The following is a 19,853-nucleotide window of genomic DNA, read 5'->3' as shown; positions in this document are numbered from 1 at the left end:
TGAAATAGCTTTTATTGGCTCATCTCACTGCTTTATATGCTTGTCATGCCTTTGTTTGCACCTGTTTTCTGTTACTGGTGACTCTTTGAGGAAAAGGAATCACTGGAACACTTAGAAAAGAACATGTCTTTCCCTCTGGTCCTTCCAGCTCACCTGCCCATTCATCCTGTTTGATGACAGCTTCTCCTCCTCTAATATTAATGCAGTGCACTTATAAAGCTAACATTTAATAAAAATGATTTCTTTTGATTGTTCACTTGTTTAAGCTCTGACTTTGTGTCAGGAGACATAATGTGGTGAGCTCTGGGGTTTGGAGGGCAGATCTCAGAAATGGGTGCGAGAGCTCTTTCTGAGATTCGAGTATGGGGAAGTGTACCTGCCATGCCCGAGGACAGAATGTCTTCGTAGGGCAAGGCAAGAATGGAAAGTTGCATAGCTTTGTGACAGGAGGTTATGAAATCCTATCAAGAAGTACCAGGTGGCAGATGTAGGGTCCTATTTTCCCAAAGTTGCAAGCACTTGAAGAGAGATTTTGTCTGATAAAATGATAACTACAAGAGAAATCTTGCATGCACAGCAATTTTGAGAGCCATCCTGGGAGCGAGGTGTGTTGTGTTTATTGTATTGTCGAGGCTCGTAAAATTCTTGTATGGCTGCAGGCAAGTCAAACCTTTCAGTGGCACTGCACCCCGCTGACTCGAGGACCAAGCCCAATCACTCCCTGTATATAAGGGGAAGTCTCTGTGCTTGGGGTAGAGGAGTGTTTGCTCCTTTCTTTTCTCCACTTTGCTCCTACTCTCTCTAAGACAACATGAGTCGCCACTTTAGTTCCAGGTCTGGGTACCGGCGTGGAGGAGGCTTCAGCTCTGGGTCTGCCGGGGTGGTCAGCTTCCAGCGCAGGGCCACTAGCTCCTGTGCGCGCCGTAGTGGAGGAGGTGGCGGGCGATTTTCAGGTGGAGGATGTGGTGGTGGGGGTGCTGGTGGTGGCTTTGGAAGTCGAAGTCTTGTTAATCTTGGAGGCAGTAAAAGTATCTCCATCAGTGTAGTTGGAGGAGGTAGACGTAGTGGTTTTGGTGGTGGTTATGGTGGCAGTGGCTTTGGAGGTGGCAGTTTTGGCTTTGGGGGTGGTTTTGGCAGTGGTGGTTTAGGTGGTGGCTTTGGCAGTGGAGGTGGTTTTGGGGGAGGTGGTTTTGGGGGTGGTTTTGGGCCTGTCTGCCCCCCTGGTGGCATACAGCAAGTCACCATCAACCAGAGCCTCCTGCAACCCCTCAATGTGGAAATTGACCCTGAGATTCAAAGAGTAAAGTCTCAAGAAAGGGAGCAAATCAAGTCACTCAATAACCAATTTGCCTCCTTCATCGACAAGGTGAGTTTGTCAGCTCAGTGCACCGGGAGAGCTGTTCCTGGTCCATTTGAGATGGGCGCAGCCAAGACGCGTTTGGGTTTGAGCCTCAACTTTCTGTGTTTAGAGGATTAAAAGGTATTTGGTGAAATTGTCTTCTAGGAGGTATGTTAGAAGTATGCTTGTGAATGATGCTAATGACAACTCTCCTTGACAAAGGGGTCTGCGGGCTACCTAAACGCGTGTGAATTTGACATCACCTTAATGTGGTTTTTAATTCAGCCCTTGCACTGAATTGGGACTCACATGAATGAGGATAACAGAGAAGAGGCTAACTCATCCCATTTGTAGGGTGCAAATGAGAGCCCCGGAAAAGTCTTCCTAGCTATAAAAAAGGAGTTGAGTGTAAACAGAGCGCAACGGATATTGTTGTAGAAAGTATGTAGTCAGTGCCAAACATCTTTTGCTGTCAGAAGAAGTCTGCCCTCTGAGAATTTTACACTGGTACCAGATCAGGGTCAAGATATTTTTATACTTATACTTCCAAGTATCTGCTCTGGAAAAACATGTAAACCATTTTTTACTTTTTGATTAATCATCAATAATGCCAACTCAAGTTATCCATGATAGATTTGGAATCCAGTTTTGGATTTTCCCCATATACTTTTGAACTGTGTGCTTAGGGAATGCAAACAAATTTTTACGGCAACCTACCTAAAAAAAATTCGGAAGGCAAACCTCTTAAGCGTCATGTACCTGTTTCAAAGCGTGATTGTAGTCCATTTTTTTAATGTGTATTTTGCTATTTAGTTTTTGTGCAGCTACTCCCTTCTAAAGTTCCAACTGAAATAGTACTTTAACTGCCATTCTCAGGGAAATGAACGCTTGACTGAATTAACAGAGAGTTGGGTTTTACAATGAAGATCATATGAACTTGATCATCTTTTTCCTATTTTTCTGTTTGTCATGGCCAGGAAAACAGGAATCGAAGTTCTTTTCTAAGTCAAGTATGGCCTTGCTGTGTGGTAGCCCTTGGTGCTCAATGGCCATAGGACTCTACTTCTGCACCAGTGAGTAATAGGGTCTTGTGTTTTTAGGTGAGGTTCCTGGAGCAGCAGAACCAGGTGCTGCAAACAAAATGGGAACTGCTGCAGCAGGTGGATACCTCCACTAGGACCCACAGCTTGGAGCCCTACTTTGAGGCATATATCAATAATCTTAGAAAGAGAATGGACCAACTGACGAGTGACCGATCTCGGATGGATATGGAGTTGAAGAACATGCAGGACCTGGTGGAAGATTACCGGAACAAGTAAGGGAAGCTGACGGGGCAACTCTTGACTTTCGTTATAAAATATTTCCAGACAGTGACGAGCGAAGACAACGGTGTGCAACAGTGTCTTGTCTTAGGTTAGAGGCAAATCAATTTGGCCTTTTCAGGTATCTTCATCTTTTCAGAAGCTAGAAAGAGTGTCATGGTTTTTATTGCTGCAAAGAAAGGGGTGGTTAAGATGTCCCAGGCTTATAATACAAAAGCAATGACAGGCAGTGCCAATTTTAGTCTAGAAAGCAGAACTTCAGGGCTCCCCTTCTCTGAGTTCACTTCTGATTTCCTCGCAGATATGAAGAAGAAATCAACAAACGGACTAATGCAGAGAACGAATTTGTGACCATCAAAAAGGTGAGCAACTTCTGTAGGATGGACCTCACATCTGAAATAAACAATAGAAGAAGGTCTCCAAGTACTAAGCAGAAAGAAGTCAAGATGTGGAGAACCAGGTAGTGGGCCTGGTGAATAGCTGAAGGAGAGTTTCCCCATCCCCCCCACATGAGCATGAACCTGGACTTATCCAGGCACTCGACTTCTCCAGATCCCTCAGCACTTCATGTAGTAAGTGGGGAGGCAAGTTCTCAGCAAATCTGGCAAACTCCTTTGTGACTGTGATCCTAGGGGTGGGGCAATTTAGGGATTGTGATCCATCTGTGATATAAAGGTGTAGAGTAGGCCCCAAACAACATTTCTACATGGAAAATCCCCTCACAGCTGGTGAGAGGGACTCACCCTGGAAAGAGTATGACTTCATGATGTCTATTGTTCCTCCAGGATGTGGATACTGCTTATATGACCAAGGTGGACCTTCAGGCCAAAGTTGACAACTTGCATCAGGAAATTGATTTCCTTACAACGCTCTACCAAGTGGTAAGTCCTCTAATTTCGACCATGTTTACCCAAATGGAGAGCTTTTAAGCCTGAACCCACCACTATCCAGAAGAATAGAGCTATACCTTCCACCTTTTTAAAAAATTTATTGGGGTGACAGTTGTTAGTGAAATTACATAGATTTCAGGTGTACAATTCTGTATTACATCATCTATACATCACATCGTGTGTTCACCTCCCAGAGTCAGTTCTCCTTCCATCACCATATATTTGATCCCCCTTACCCTCATCTCCCTCCCCCCACCCCCTTTACCCTCTGGTAACCACTAAACTATTGTCTGTGTCTATGAGTTTTTGTTTCTCATTTGTTTGTCTTGTTCTTTTGTTGTTTTTGGTTTCTATCCCACATATCAGTGAAATCATAGGGTTCTCTGCTTTTTCTGTCTGACTTATTTCGCTTAGCATTATACTCTCAAGATCCATCCATGTTGTCACAAATGTTCCTATATCATCTTTTCTTACCGCCGAATAGTATTCCATTGTGTATATATACCACAACTTCTTTATCCATTCATCTATCGAAGGACATTTTGGCTGTTTCCATGTCTTGGCCACTGTAAACAAAGCTGAAATGAACATTGGAGCACACGTGTCTTTATGTATAAATGTTTTCAGATTTTTTGGATAGATACCCAGGAGAGGGATTGCTGGGTCATATGGTGATTCTATTCGTAATTTTTTGAGGAACCTCCACACTGCCTTCCATAGCGGCTGCACCAGTCTGCATTCCCACCAGCAGTTATACCTTCCATCTTGAGACCCTTCCCTCTGTCTAAGGTGTTTTTTGTGTTAACACTACAAGAGTCACTGAACTATTATGTCTTGCAGGAGCTGTCCCAGATGCAGACTCATATCAGTGACACCAATGTGGTCCTGTCCATGGACAACAACCGCTGCCTGGACCTGGACAGCATCATCGCCGAGGTCAAGGCCCAGTACGAGGAGATCGCCCAGAGGAGCAAGGCTGAGGCCGAGGCCCTGTACCACACCAAGGTGAATGGACTGGCCTGCTTTCCTGAAATGTCTTGTCTTGCTATCCTGTGTTTTCTCTTATATTTGTGTGCGTGAGCCAGAGTGTACTCTGCCACATCTAACTGACTTGATCCACCATCTTTAGTATGAAGAGCTCCAGATCACTGCTGGCCAACATGGGGACAATTTGAAAAATTCAAAGATGGAGATTTCAGAGCTGAATCGGATGATCCAGAGACTTAGATCTGAAATTGACAGTGTCAAGAAACAGGTACTTGCTTCCACCTGCTACTGGACTGGGGAGAAGGGGACCCACAGGTAATTAAGCGGAGGGCATTTTTCTGATTTTGAATCTTGCAATTCACATCAAGGTTATCGTATTATTTCTAGTTCTTTTGGTGACTATACTGATTACCAGAATTCAGCCATCACTGAGGGCTCTCTTTAAGGAAACTTGTGAAAATGACCTAGTAGAGAAATAGAAGGGATTGTCGTGAGTGACCTAGCCCATGAGCCAAAGTGAGACTTACGTGGTGGTGAATGAGAAGAAAGGCAGCCCGAAGGTTTCAGGGTACACAGTTAGAAGAATGTCAAGGGGTAGAGGAGCCTCAACTCATGACCAAGAGAAGCTGCTGTATCACTTTTAAGGGTGTTTAGGAAAATGAACACGGTGATATGCTACGGTATCTGGCAGCAGGAGAATATATGAGATGACTGCAGCTCTGGTGGTTCTGTTGCACCCAGAGTAGAGGCCTCACAGGGTTGAAGAGATCAATTTGATATAAGAAGGCCAAGGTGGGATTAGGTGATAGGAGAGTGTGTAACGTGCTGGATTCTCCTTTCTCAGATATCTGGGCTGCAGCAGTCCATCAGCGATGCTGAACAACGAGGTGAGAATGCCCTCAAAGACGCCCAGGGCAAGCTGAATGAGCTGGAGGACGCCCTGCAGAAGGCCAAGGAGGACATGGCCCGCCTGCTGCGTGACTACCAGGAGCTGATGAATGTCAAGCTGGCCTTGGACGTGGAGATTGCCACCTACAGGACCCTCCTGGAAGGAGAGGAAAGCAGGTGAAAAAGGGACCCTGGACAGTTTGCCCCATCTTATGTTCTTCCTCCCTTGCAAGCTGACTGCTGTTGAAGATGCAAACATGTGATTGCTACTTGTCCTGGGTATGGGGAAAGGAAAGGCAGATGGTGCAGGGGGAAAGGCTCAGTTCACTTTGGGAACCAGGGTCACCCATTTGTCTCTTTTGAGGGCTAAAGCGTCTTTATGAAGTGCTTTGAGGTGGAGAAATGTATTCTTCATCTGGGCTGCTCAGATGGCACCTGGCCTAAAGTTAGTGCCTTTAAAGGAAACCTGCCACTAGCTGCAACACTTGTCTAACTTCTATGGAGATTTCTCCCTGTTTGTGAAAAACATACTAGAGGTTTGGAGGCGAGAGGGGACTGGATTAGATTTCCAATCAAGGAGAAGCCTCAGACAGGGAGTTTTGGGAGGGCTGAGAGGGCTTGGGGAAGAGGTTTGCAAAGCTGGAGAATGATGAGGGATTTGTTATTCCTTCTACAGGATGTCAGGAGAGTGTGCCCCCAACGTGAGTGTGTGTAAGTACAAGCTGATTTCTCTGGGGCCTGTGCAGGTTTTGCTGGGTTGGAAAGGGAGCTGGGTTGGAGATAACTGAGTGTTCCCTTGCAGCTGTGAGCACCAGCCATTCCAGCATCAGTGGAGGAGGTGGCCGAGGAGGCGGGGGTTACGGCTCGGGCGGCGGCGGGGGTAGCTACGGAGGTGGCAGTTACGGTTCCAGAGGTGGCGGCGGCAGTTACGGCTCCGGAGGTGGCGGCGGTGGCAGCTACGGCGGCGCCGGAGGCAGCAGTGGGGGACACAGAGGAGGTTCTGGAGGGGGCGGCGGCAGCTCTGGCGGCAGGGGTGCTGGCGGCGGAGGCAGCTCCGGAGGCAGCTGGGACTCCACGGGAGGCCAGGGTTCCAGCTCTGGGGGCACCAAGACCTCTGGTGGCAGTTCCAGCGTGAAGTTTATTTCCACCAGCTATTCCCGAGGGACCAGATAAAGAGGCACTCTCTATACTGTTAGCTCTCTTTCTCCGTCACTCCCAAATATGCTTGGCAAGACCAAGGTCAATTGTCCCCGCCTTATTGAATCAAAAAGCTATGATTAGTTACATTGGTTGATCATACGGCCCCAGCTCTTTCCTTTCTGCTCTGCTTCCCAAAGAAAATTGTAAGTCAGTGGCAAACTCAGTCTCTGGCGATGACCCTGCTTTGTGCTTTGCCTCAGAAACAGTTCAGCCATCACTACTATACACAATACATTTCAAAGCACCTCCTAAGTCCGCCGGGGGAGGGCTGGTTAGACCCACCCCTTCTTTGTCATGCACGGAGCACATCTGTTCTGGACTCCTTACTATCCTATCTCTTGCAGCAAGCGCTGTTTTTGTACATATGGTGCTTTGGTTTTGTACATATGGTGTAAGCAAGTTGACTGTCTTTTGAGGAGAGATCTTGTGTGGCTGCAATAAACTGCATTTGAAATTCTCTCTGAGTCTTACATTTCTTAGTTCATGGCACTGCCTCTCCGGGATGGGTGCTTTGTGGGAGGGAAAGAAGACCCTCGAACCAGATGGCCTGTGGGGGAGTTGGGACACATGACCATGAGGAAGATGGGAGACTGGTCAGGCAACAGTTAGCTTTAAACATTTCACCAGAACGAGCTCTTTCCCAGAGGGTGGAGATGTTACAGAGAAATGGAGAGACTAGGGTAGCAGGTTTTATTTCTGAGAAGGTTTTCTTGAAAAGAGCAGTGAGCAATCAGGTTGGGAAGGAGGAGTTTAACATTGAGAAGAGGGCAAAGTATTGCATGGAAAAGTAATTGTTCATGTGGAACAGCCGGTGATGGGAAGGGTGTGGGTAATGCAGGGTCAGCAGCTACGACAGCCAGAATACAGACTTTGGCCTGGGGGGTTCAAGAACCAAGAGTGGTAATGGAGAGCTGTATATCCATTTCCCCTCTCTTTCAGACCACTACCCAAAGCTCCACTTAATTCCCTATGGTTATTCCTAAAGTTCATTTGTGGACATACAGCCTGTACTGTATGGAGGCCAGAAGCATGGACATTTGGATTCAGATATACTTGGCTTTGGATATTACCATAGTACCGTTTACCAGCTCTGTGATAATGTACAGGGTACAGACCTCTCTGTACCTCAGTTTTACCATCTCTAAAATGGGGATAATAATGCCTTCCGTATGGGAATTATTGTGAGACTTAAAAAAGATGATCAGCATATAGTAAGCACTCCTTGAGTGTCAATGTTAATGATAATGGTGATGATGATGATGGTGACGATGACCTGGCTGTTGTAACATTGCTGCTCAGTCTCTAGACCGCTCAGTAAATACTTGCTTTAAGGCACAAATGAACATCAGCTTCCCAGTGGTCCTCTGACCATGAAAAAGTCAGTCAATTTCTCTGAGGGTCAGTTTTTATAGCTTCCCATTAGGAAAAATATTTCTAGCTCCAGTGTCAACCAGAGCCGAGGGGACTAGAGAGTATAGATCCACAAGGATTCTGCAAGCACAACTCGGTGAGCTCTATTTCTCCTCCCCATCATGCCTTCATCAGAGCTGCTTCCTGTTTGGACCGATGTGAGAGTCTGGATAACATGACGGTGGATAGAAAAAACAAGGAACTTGGATTCTGAGTTTCATCTACTGTGGTATTTAAGGGGCAGTGACAGGAAAATAATTCACAGCTTACAGAATGTGTGGCTCCTTGGACAAGTCACTTGACCCTTCTGAGCCTCAGTTTTCTGGTAGGTGAAATGGGGATGAGAATATTTACCTCTAGACATTAAGAGGATAAAATACAGAACGTGAAAGTACTTTGTGAACTATAAATGTAGTATATAGAAGTAGTTAAGTGAAATTAAAAGGGAGTGACAAAGAAGTAGAAGGCAGTGGCTGGCTGTCAGGGCCACCAAGGAGGGAAGTTACTTGATATGGTCACTGTGGCCCAGTGATAGCTCTGTAGGGAATGAAATTGATTTTCTCAATGCACTCAAGTTGAATCTGCTCTGGAGAACAGATATTTCTAAATCAAACACATAAGAGATGAATGTGTGAACCAGAATGTCTGTGTATTAGCTTGTGGGGGAATCTACAGTTTCAGTGACTGAAATACCAGCGCCTCCCCATCCTGCTATCAAGGTACCTGGAAAACTGAAGTAGTCACAAAAGGCAGATTTAGAACAATGGGAGTTGGGTGGCCTTGAGGGGGGAGATGGTATGCCTTCTCCACAGCAGAATGGACCTCTGGGGCCATGAGATATAGCATCTAGGACACTGTTGAATGAACAGTGACGTATTCTAGCACTTGGACACATATTTTCTAAATTTTTTCTTAGATTACAACTTTCTTTAGTCACATTTCATCTTGTTTACTTGGTAAGGTCAGACATGAAACAGAGACCAGTACAATTTACAGTGACACTTATCAAAACTTGTAAGGTCATAAGAACTAAAGGAAAACCCGCTGTAAGTCAGTGTACAACATAGAAGTAAACTGAGTAAGATCAAGTGCCCAAATGCATTAGTGTTAGAAAGACAGTAAAGGAAAAATCTGGATTCCGTTCAGTTCAACAAACAGTTCCTGCACACATACCATGTGTGAGGGATGAGGCCACACATTAGACATTGGGGTACTATGATGAGTGTGACATGGTCTTGTTCTCAAAGAGCTTAGATACTTGGGTGACGGGGAGTATGTAAACATGTCATTACAATGCACATGACCCTCGCAATGACAGAAACACAGACAAGGCCTAGAGATGGTACATATGGATGTGAGGGTTATTAAAAGTGATGCTGGGCAGGATTTTAGAGGATAAATAGGAGTTTGTCAGGCAGACAAGGACATTTAAGGCAGAGAAGGACACTCTCGCAGAAGGAATACTATGGGTGAAAACATGGAAGAGTGAAATTGCACAAAGTATTTGATCATCTGAAGGAACATGAAGTTAGTGACAAGAAATGAGTGTGAAGAGTTAGTTAGATCCAATCAAGAAGGACCTTGTAGGCATTCAGTGGAGTCTGGACTATTGTTTGCATGTCAGAAGTTCTCAGATGGGGTTTTGGGACCTACTGACTTATTACAACCTCAACCTACTCTGTATTCGGCCAATGAGAAGGAAAGGGGTTGCTCCAACCCCACAGACCTCACTCTCCACTCCATTCGGATTTGAATTGCATGGTCTTCAGCAGATAAGCCTTTTGGAATCTGGCTGTGGCTTCTGCCCATATGCCCCAGCCTATGACCCAATACCAGCATTTCTCCCTAACCTTAGGATATCTGTACACACCTCTTCTCCCTGGGTCTAGATCCTTGTGTCTTCCTCCTAGAGTTTCAGCTAGAAGGACAGATTGCTTCCCTCGCTTCATTGGCCAACAGAGCGTCGGGGCACCTTTCGGGACATTCTTCTTCTTTGGATGGCTGCAGCATTGCAGCTGTCAGTTTGGTGGACAGTCTCCCTTCCATAACCGGCCAAAGTTTCTTTCCAGAACGGTGTGGCTCTTACGCAGCCATCTCTCTAATAGAGCTCTGGGATTCATCTAACTCTAGAGAAGAACAATCTTCCCACCTTCTCCCCACACACTAACTGCCTCCTCTCCCACAATTCCAGGCCTAAGACAATCATCTAGTGCCCCTGGGAAAACAGCAGAAACCAGCAACTCTTTCTGTAACTCTTGATTCTCAGATGCAAGCTCAGTTTAGTTCAATGCCACCATCCCACTCCTTTCCTTGGGAGAGGGTCTTCATTAGTCTTAGGGGGGTTCACCAGCCCGAAGGAGAGGGAATCCAAAAGATGTTCTTATACAAAAGCCTGTGGGTTTGCATGGAATTTGAGGCACCAAATCCCCAGGACAGACTTCATTGGAATGAGGACTTTCTCGGGGTCCCTTGGAGGGATTATGAGAAAGCCTCATACAACTGGCCAGTTCTATCAAACTGTGTACATTTTAACAGGGACTTTATGGTTATTGATGAAAGTTTCTTTTGAAAAAGAATATTGTTTCTTTAGGTCAGTAATTCTAAAGGTATGACTCTTATTGACCTCTGTTTTATAACAAAAATTAAAGTAACACCGTTTTGCTGCCAAGAAAAGAAAAACATAGATGGTATACCTATGATCACGCATAATTTACAAGTATCAACACAATGCCTTAACTGCAATATAAAGGAGACGCAAAAGGGAAAAACCGAGTAATATTATCATATATATTTTGTAAGTTCTCAGGCAAGACTGTATTAGAAGACGCACTGGAGCATTAGATGTTTGCACTGATAGGTAGAATTACCATGCGTTCAATTAGCTACAAATGCAGGGTAATGCACATATGCTGTACTGGGAACTTAAATAAAATGAGCAAGTTTGCCATTGACAATACAGTTTTCCGAAAAGGTAACAACCTCTGACACTTCCCTCTGAAGAGAACATACAGCCTTTTCTGGATGTACGCAGTAGTTTCATTTCTCAGCAACTCAGTATATCTGAAAACACAGCAAAAGCACTTGGCATGTGTCTGTGATGTGATGTGGGGTAGAATGTCCTGGGCTGAACCATAATAAATGGTGGAGCTTTCAAAGGGCTCCTGCTCACCAAATGTCAGTAACAGCCCTCCATATCACGGAGATAAGCAAGAAATGTCTCCGCAGAATTTCAAAAGATCATTGGGCAGTACTGCTGTTTTGGGACATTTTGTGGCTGAGGACATTTTTAGAGCCTCCAGGGGAGAATATCAGGCACATATTTTCAGTTGTCCTCTTGTGTGTGTGTGTGTGTGTGTGCTGAGGAGGAGAGGCTGTGGAAAGGCCATATCTCCATCTGAGAGTATATTACGTGAACCCCTGAATTGTGTAACTATTTCCATTAGTTTCTGTTTTATTTACCATTAAAAGAACTTATTTTCTTGAGAGAGAGAGAGAGAGGAGAATCAAGAACAAACTCTCAAGACCACTCTGCCTAAGGACCAGACAAAGACAGAGAAATCAGTAATGAGTATAAAGGAGTAGTCATGGAAGATGGGAGAAGTGAGAGAGCACAATGTCATGGAAACCAGGAAGGAAGCACATTTCAAAGGCAGCCAGGAAAAGAAGTCAAGTGTGAGCGGAAGTTTTCTGGAGGAACTACGTTGAGAAGAGCCTAGAAATATGGTCAGGATTTGGGTAGGTGGAAGGGATGCAGTAGCATCACAGGCCCCTTTCCTTGTGAAGAGGGCATGGCTAATACATTGAGTACAGTTGGAAGCCAGAGATGTGGTCTATAAAGTTGCTTCTTGGAGTCAGTTGGCTGGAGTCTTATGCCAAACGAAAGGGAGGGTAAACGTGTCCAAGAGACATTTGGGCGCTGTTGGCAATTTTTCGTTGTTTATTGGAAGTGTGGATACCCAAGATGCCTTGGGATGCTCTGTGTAACTGTGCTTGCCTCTCCCATATCCGCTGGAGTGAACGTGTCACTCCTTGCCGATCCATTATTAGAAAAATGGCACAGTCTTAGACAACTTATGACCTTCTCAGGTTCATGTAGTGTTATTCCCACCCCTCCCTCGTGCCCACGCCCAGTTTCCAATCTGTCAATGGGCCCTGTTAGTTGTGTCTAGACAGTATGGAGTGTCCTCTGCTGGTACAAAGGCTCCTTTACACACAACGATGGGACCTGTATTGGTTACAAGGCAGTAGCTCCCAGGGGTGGTAAGACTGAAGATGATATAATATGGATATTTCGGAAAGCTGCTTGGGAATAACTAAAAAAAAAAAAAAAGACTTTTCCTTGGTTCTGTTCTGTTGGTCATAGAGACATAAAAAAGAAGCTAAATTCTTCTTGGTACAGAGAGTATCTGACAGTGGGAGAAAGATCTCTCCCCTGGGTATTGTGCTCAATCCTGATCAGTTGGAAAGTTCTGAGCGACCCACGGGAAAGCTAGTGTGAGCTCAGGGACAAGAACTGGGGCAGAGAAGGGGCTCGGAAGGAAATCAAAGATGACTGAGGGTGGGTGTGACCGTCACGCTCACTGAAGATGGATCACACCGTTGGTGTATGGAAGACGGTCAGGCTTGTTCTTGCTTGGAAGTGACAGGGGTCACTCTGAAGAACCTTCAGCCAGGTCTGTTGTCTGATGGTGGTAGGGGATGCCCTGTGAGATGCTGAGTGAGTTTCCATTGGAGACACACAAGTCGGCTGGCCTTTCCCGAAGCAGGGGTGCTTCAGAAGAGAAGCAAACCCTGGATGGAACTACTTCCAACTTGAGATCCCATGGTTACCTGCTTTCCCCACAATCTTCCCAAATCCTCCCTAGTCTTCTCCCTCTTTTCCTACCTCAAGTCCCAGATTCAACTTCCAGAATATTTTGACCAGTTATTTAAAAAGTATAAAAGTTTGGTCTTGGTTTGAGCTGATCTGATTGGTGATTTGGAGAACATTTTTGTTTGTTCAATTAAGAAAATAGCAGAATTCAGTCTTTGAGCATGGGTTGTTCATGGCAAGATGTACTCGAGATGAAGACTGAGGGGAGGCCATCTTGCCTCTCTTTCAGCTCTAGGTCCTTAATTAATTTCAATTATTTGGAAGGTGAGAAGGGATGTGGGAGGGGCAGGTCCCTCGCTTAGCTTTTTGGATCTGACAACCTATATATTCCTACTATCCACCTTCCTACTCTGTACGCAATGGGGTAATTGATTAGCCTCTTTCCTTATCAGCCTTAAGTTTCTCCTGTTGTCAGCACATTTGATCTCCTTTTGTTCTAAACCTGGTGGAGCTAGAACAACATTCTGGGCAAGTGGAGAATGCAGTGCATTACCTGCATCCCTGAAGGAAGCATGAGATGGTTCTGCAATTGAAATCACCCCTTATCAACCTTCGTAGGTTAACATTTGAGTGTCTTCACTCATATGTGCTAACTGCTGAGGTGTGCTTGGGATCCAGGGTGAGGACTCTGTTTTTGGCTGCCTTCTCTTCAGCAATTTTCTCTCTTGGTTTGATAATACATAAACAGGGTTTCCATGGTGAGGACATCAATCTATGAGGCAAGGTGGTGTGGCAGATGCCTCATGCCACCTCATTCATTGGCCCTTGTGCCCTGCCATGTGCCACCATGGAGGAGTGTGCCCCCAGCAGGACCAGGGGAAGAAATGCAGTCCATCTCATGGCAGGACAATCACCAACATGTGGTTATTGAGGGTCTGATGAAGCAAGGGTTGGATTTATCTTGCTTCTGGACCCAACCTATTATCCCCTTCCCTGGCCACCCACAGATATGTGACTAGGAAGGAGCAGTTGGTTTGACATCTTAACAGCCCAGGGGAAGTGTTTCAATGTAATATTTAGAAGCCTGGAAAAGACACAGCTCCTGTTTACTTCCTATCTTCTATCATTGTGGGTAGCTGGGTGTTGACTCTGTTTATTAAACCCCTGCTCTTCATCTACCTGAGGCCTTTTCTAGCTATGGAATTCCATGCTGTCGGGTGGTAGGATTTGGTGGCAGAGCTGCTGGGCTGGGTTCCTGCTCTGTTACCCTTTAGTCATGAGACCTTGACAAGTCACTGAACTTAGTCTCTTCATCTTAAAAATGAAGGTATCAGTTGGGGTGATCTCTAACATGTTTCTGAGCTGTTATTTGGTACATATACTAGAGTGGGGGGGAGAGCCATTCAGACGGACAGATTACTTTTATTAAATCTCTGTATTGGGAGCAAGGATTAGGCAGAAGAGGGTGGAGTGGGTAGAAGTGGGGCTCATGAAAGGATGTGGAGCCCGAAGACATTGGTCAAGTCCTAGATCTGCCATGTGCTGATCTGTTGATCTCAGGCAGGTCTCTTTATTCTTTCAGAGGCTCCATTTACTCATGTGTGAAATGGGCATAATAATATTTGCCCAACTTATTTCAGAAGGAGATGGTCAAAATGAAATTACATCTGTGGGGGTGATCTCAAGTGTTACAGGAAGGGAGCTATCATTATCACTGTTGTTCTTCCTGGAGAATATACTGGAGTGTGGGGTGCAGCCATTGATTAGAGGCATTGCTGGGGTACCGTGGAAAGCCTGCTTCCTAGGAGATAAAGGTTGAGTCCTGTCCCTCCTTTTCCCTGTGACTTCATTCTTGTAGGTCTTGAAGCATTCAAGAGTCCTCCTTTTAAAATAAATACTCATTTATGGGGTGAAGTTTCAAATTCTAGAGCCATTACCATGAGATTGCAACAAGCGTCTGGTTAATACCTGAGCAGGGCTGAGCTGACTACCTTCTGGGACCTGAAATGGGGAAGGGACAGGAGCTCCAGGGAGTAGGGGGACTGGGAGGTGGGCACCCCTCAGGAAGGGGTGCATGTCAGGTGGCAAGATGCAGCCTAGGAACTGATGTTGTTTTATTGTATTATCACACAATTTTGGAGTTTTTAGACATTTTCTAGGCAATGGGAAAGTAGACAACTTTGCTTTCTGCCAGAAGGTCTGCTAAGTGCTACATGTATGGTGTCATTTATTTTTCTACAAACTCTCTGAAGTGAATACGACTATGCTGCCCACTTTACAGATAAGGAAAGAGGCCATGAAAGGGTAGGTAACTCTTCTAAGGTCAAGAAGCTAGTAAGTGGTGAGCCGGATTCCATCCAGGTGGGTGACACAAATCCATGTCCTTAACCAGCTCCCAGCACCGCCTTTATCACAAGGCACCGTGCAAGAGTAATTTATCATTATAGCTTTTCTCCCCGTAAACAGAGAATCCCTCCGAATCTTTTCTCTTGGGATACCATAGTCACTTTTTACACTGGACAGAGGGCAAGGAAAAGACCTAAGGGTTAGAAAAAAATCCCCAGAGACCCAGTGTTTGAGCCTGTGGTTTCTGTCACCCAGGCAGAACAAGACAGCTCAGCTTTGGACCCCGCCTCAGAAGCTTCCTTCTCATGCGTTTCCCCACCAGGATGCTCACAGAGGAGGACAAGGAGCCATGCCATCCCTGGTCTGCCCTGGCACAAGGATGCTGCCCCCAGTGCCAGGCAGAGAACCGAGCTGCTGCCGCTAAGATGCCAGTGAGGAAACCTGACCTGACAGCTCTCAGCCTCATCAAAAGGATAACCTAAGTCTCACCTCTCCTCTGGAGGCATCGGTCCTTCCCTGGCTCTCAGGGGAGACAAGTGGAGACCACTCACCCCTTGGCAGGTGGTTGTCCGAGTTTTAGGGCAAAGGCAAAGGCTGCTTTCCCAAGATCATGTAAGCAGCCAGCCTGCTCAGGGATGATGTTCCCGATTGGCTGTCTGGGAAGCAGTTGCCCCTAGCAGGGCTGACCACCAGGCCCTCACTAGGGTCTGGGATGCTAGGACCTTTTGTAGGAACGTGGCTAGGAAGAGGCAGCAGAATCCTGGGGATCCAGCTGAGCTCAACCTCCCAGCTGCTAATCTGGGAAGCAGGGAAGTGGAGGTGGAAAATAACAGGAGGAGGGTAGCTGGTGAGTAAGAGATCAAACCTCAAGGGTGTGGCAGCTGTGGAAATACTGTACAGACAGCCTGCACGGTTTTCGATAGTACTGAGATTAGCAGCACGACCAGCTCCTCACTCTCCCTGCTTCCTCTCTGCGCTGCCCTGCTCCTCCCAGGGGCATTTGCCCAGCTCAGTGTCTGCCCCTGGGTGGCCCTCCAGCTCCCAGAACACTCTTCCAGGTCCCAGCCTTCCCACAACTGCTGAGTCTTCTTCCTCCAGGGAGCTTGGTGGCTCCTGTACAGTGTGAGTGGCAACTTCCCAAGTGGCACCCTGGATCGACTCCTCACTTTCCAGTGCCCCTGGAGCAGGGCTCCTGCTGTGCGACAGGGTGGGCGCCTCTCGCTGCTCTTCTCGTCAAGGCACTGCCTGAGCACTGCTGTGCCAGTGTCTCTGTGTCCACAAAGAGCAGGAGGAAGGCCTTGGAAACTTATTCTTACCAAGGCTCTTGGCACCCTCTGCTGTCTCCCAAAACGCCACACCAAAGGGGCTACTAGCTCTTCTGTTTATTACTGTCGGTTACGGTTCCTATTTCTTGTCTATAGACATATTTATCCTGTTTTTGAGCACGGCGATGTCTTTTTAATTAAAAAAAAAAAGTATTTGCATCTTTCAAAAAAATAACAAATAGAGGATGCCAGCCAAATTCACACTTTGTATAGGGGGGAGGTGCCAAGATTCATCCCTTCCTTTCTAATTTGTGACATACACGCAGCCTGTGACATGGGAATAGGGAAGGGAATATTCCTTTCTCACACTCAATCTGATAATCTATCACACTCCTCCTCCTCCCAGCCCTCCTGGGTCCACACCCACAGCAGCGTCCCCTGGTCTGTGCTCCCTGCCCCCATCTCCACCCTCTTGGGCGTGAGCAGAAACCCAGAACATCCTGCAAAGGTCTCTTCTCGCAGACCCTCTTGTGTGGCCAAAAAGCAGTGTCCAGAGAGAGAGAGTCAGTCATCATATTAGTGGCAATGAGGTGAGCCATCTGGGAGGAAGGGTCTGGGGCAGGTGGCAAGAAATACCAGGAAGTGAGATCAGTTCAGGACAGTGTTGTGTAAATCTATTTGGGTCATGAGCCTCAGTGAGAATCTGGAAGAGCTTTATTCCCTCTTCACAGCGAAACCGCACATTCCTGCATAAGCATCCAATTTTGTAAGAACTTTCCAGAGCCCGGCCAGGGACTCTCCATGGACTTCTGTTTAAGAAGCCAGCTTGGGGGTGTGTGAGCCGAGACCCGTAGACATGGCTTGGCTACTTGCGAAAGGGAAGTAATTAGATAAAGAAGGGGGAAACAAAGCTGCAGGTGTGATAGAGTGAGGGAGCACAAAGTTAAGGGGGAACAGGCACCCCATGGGCTAGCAAAGGGGAATTCCGGACTGGAGAGACTTAGGGAGATGAGAAAGAGGGAGGATATGTGGAAAGGCGCTGGGAGGGTGGCTGTTCCAAACCATCAGCCCCCTGCTGTCTGGAGAGACGCTGGGAAGCCCTGTGACCAACAAAACAACAGGTATCCTGGGCACAAGCCCTGTGTCATTATAGCAAAGCTCCGTTTCCCCATCTGTAATATTCCTCACCTCACAGGATTATCAGCAGATATTAAAAATGACATGAGGAATGTGAAAGAAACAAAAAAACAAACAAACACCTAGTGAAGGACAAAGTGCTGTGCAAATAGGAGATATTCGAGGTCCTGCCAAGGAAGCTAGACAAGTGAATAAACTACTCCTGTTCTCTCCCAGGGTCAGTAACTCCAGATGCTGTGTCCACTGCCCAAGTGGGAGGGGCTCCCCAGGGTGACCTGCTTGGTAAAATATGACACTCCTTTCTGCTGGCTGTGGATGACAGGACTTGTGCTTGGTTACTGTCTACAGGGAACAGGGCAATAGAAAATGACGGCCATGACCTGGGGTCATGATCCTGCCTAGATAACCCTACCACCACGTCCCCATCATAAAATTCTCTCATCGTCACCTCTCTCTGTCTTACCAGAGAAGCATTATTTCTGCCCAATAGTGAATGGCATGGAGAAAAATGCAGGCACCATCCTGGCCCTTTGGGAACCTCCAATGTGTGGACATTAGCCAACAACATGATGTATTCGTGGGTCTCCAGAGGACAGGCCCTGACCAGAGGGTGTGGTTGTGTGGGGTCTGCCCTGAAAAATGGGAGAACAGGAAGTCCTCAGCACATTACACTCTAGTGTTTCGTCACCAACTGAAATGCTGACTTAGGGGAACTGGTAGGGAAGGTGGGGTCCACACATACTCTCCACCTCTACCTCCACCCCCAAGAATCTTCGTTGAGAGGCTCCCTGACATTTCTGTCTTTGGATATTTCTCTGTGTGGGAGAGACGCAGCTCAGAAGCATGCAACACCAGAAAAGTCAGGGTGTTTAAATAAATGCCAGAAACAGCAAAAGTACTTCTGCCCAAGGGAGGAGAGAACGTGGAGATTTTATATCCCAGAGACTCCAAAACTCAGACAGAAAAAACTTTTGTTAAAATTTTTCTGAGTGGCTAAGCCCAAGAAGAAGAGGTAAAGTTTTCTGCCTGCTCCGAGGCCTGCTGGTAAATGCTGATGCAAAGGAGAGGGAAAGAATAAAAGGAGAAGCCACACACCCAGGTCCTCTGCCTGCCTTGCTGCTGCTGTTTCTGCCCTTGTCCCTCAGTGAGAAAATAAATGAAAGTGGGGTCTGGGTCTGCACGTTTTGCTTTCCAACTTCTCCCATAGTTGCTTCAGCTCTCAAGACTTTACCTATTAATATCCATTTGAAGCACAAACTGACTTCTGAACTACTCTGTGATTCAATGTCTCCATTTTGTAGATGAGGAAACCAAGGCTCAGAAAGATTGTGGGCTGCCCCTAGGTTTTACAGGGCTGCAAATAAAATGTAGGTTCTCTGACCCCTCATCTAATGTTCTTCCCGTTCCTGTTGGTTTTCAAACCCCTCAGTCCAGAGATGAGGAAACATAGGCCCGGCAAGATGGGTAACATGGTTTGTTGCTGGCAGAGACTCCACGTTACGACTAGACTTGCTCTTCCCAGTCTATCACACAGTTTCCCTTATAAAAGTACTGTCCATTAGAGACAAATACACTGCTTTGAATACCTGGTGGGCTGTGAAGTGTGTCTACGGTTCATAAAAATATAATTGGCGTCATAAATTTGACACCTCCCAATTGAATAACTATACTAGCTCTATTAAACATTCACTGCTTAATTAGCAATGATTTCACTTGCTTTCTGTAGAATTTAAAAGGCTTTTAAAGAGAGGTTTGGAAGACCCATGATTTTTTATGTCAAACAAAGAAGCTGTCCAGAGAGTTTTAAACAGTTATCTTTTTTGTTGTTGTTAAAAATCCCTTACCAAGCGAGTCATCCAGAATCAAATCCTTTGGCCATTCTTTCCAAGAGGAGGTAACCCAGTGCCCACAGGTGTGAAGGTACCTTGAGAGCTTTGTCACTAAACTGAGGAGCAGGAGTCTCTTGAAATAAGGGACAATTTTTCTGATTTTTACAATTTCTTTTGTTTTCATTCTTTCCTCTCTCTTTTTTTACTGGTGTGTGTACCTCTACCTGACTCTTCCTACCATTCTCCCCAGCCAACACAAGAAGCCTTGAAAGCAATAGAAGAGGTCATCTGGGGGGTAGCTTTAAGTGATGGGGCAGGGTGAAGTGGGGGCTGAGGGTGGGAGGAAAAGTGTGGGCTGAAAGCATCTGATGAGATTCTCTGTGGGCACTTGGCATGGGCATGCTGCTGAATAAATAGCAGGTGTCCA

At 46.2% G+C, this 19,853-nt stretch overlaps 1 protein-coding gene across 1 annotated transcript; it reads left to right on the top strand.

Annotated features, from left to right (window-relative positions):
- Positions 1-811: 811 nt before the first annotated feature.
- On the top strand, positions 812-6,943 carry KRT1 (keratin 1; the record flags this gene model as incomplete). Its single annotated transcript, XM_081060323.1, has 9 exons — positions 812-1,366; positions 2,440-2,654; positions 2,963-3,023; positions 3,447-3,542; positions 4,392-4,556; positions 4,681-4,806; positions 5,383-5,603; positions 6,103-6,137; positions 6,229-6,943. The coding sequence occupies 9 exons, from the start codon at positions 812-814 to the stop codon at positions 6,597-6,599; spliced, it is 1,845 nt and encodes a 614-aa protein (XP_080916449.1). The 3' UTR covers positions 6,600-6,943.
- Positions 6,944-19,853: the final 12,910 nt, after the last annotated feature.

The sequence above is a fragment of the Rhinolophus hipposideros genome, assembly GCF_964194185.1.
Source record: "Rhinolophus hipposideros genome assembly, chromosome: 9".
Taxonomy (NCBI): domain Eukaryota; kingdom Metazoa; phylum Chordata; class Mammalia; order Chiroptera; family Rhinolophidae; genus Rhinolophus; species Rhinolophus hipposideros.
The sequence above is the reverse complement of the archived record's forward strand: the minus strand, read 5'-3'. Positions and strand labels throughout refer to the sequence as shown.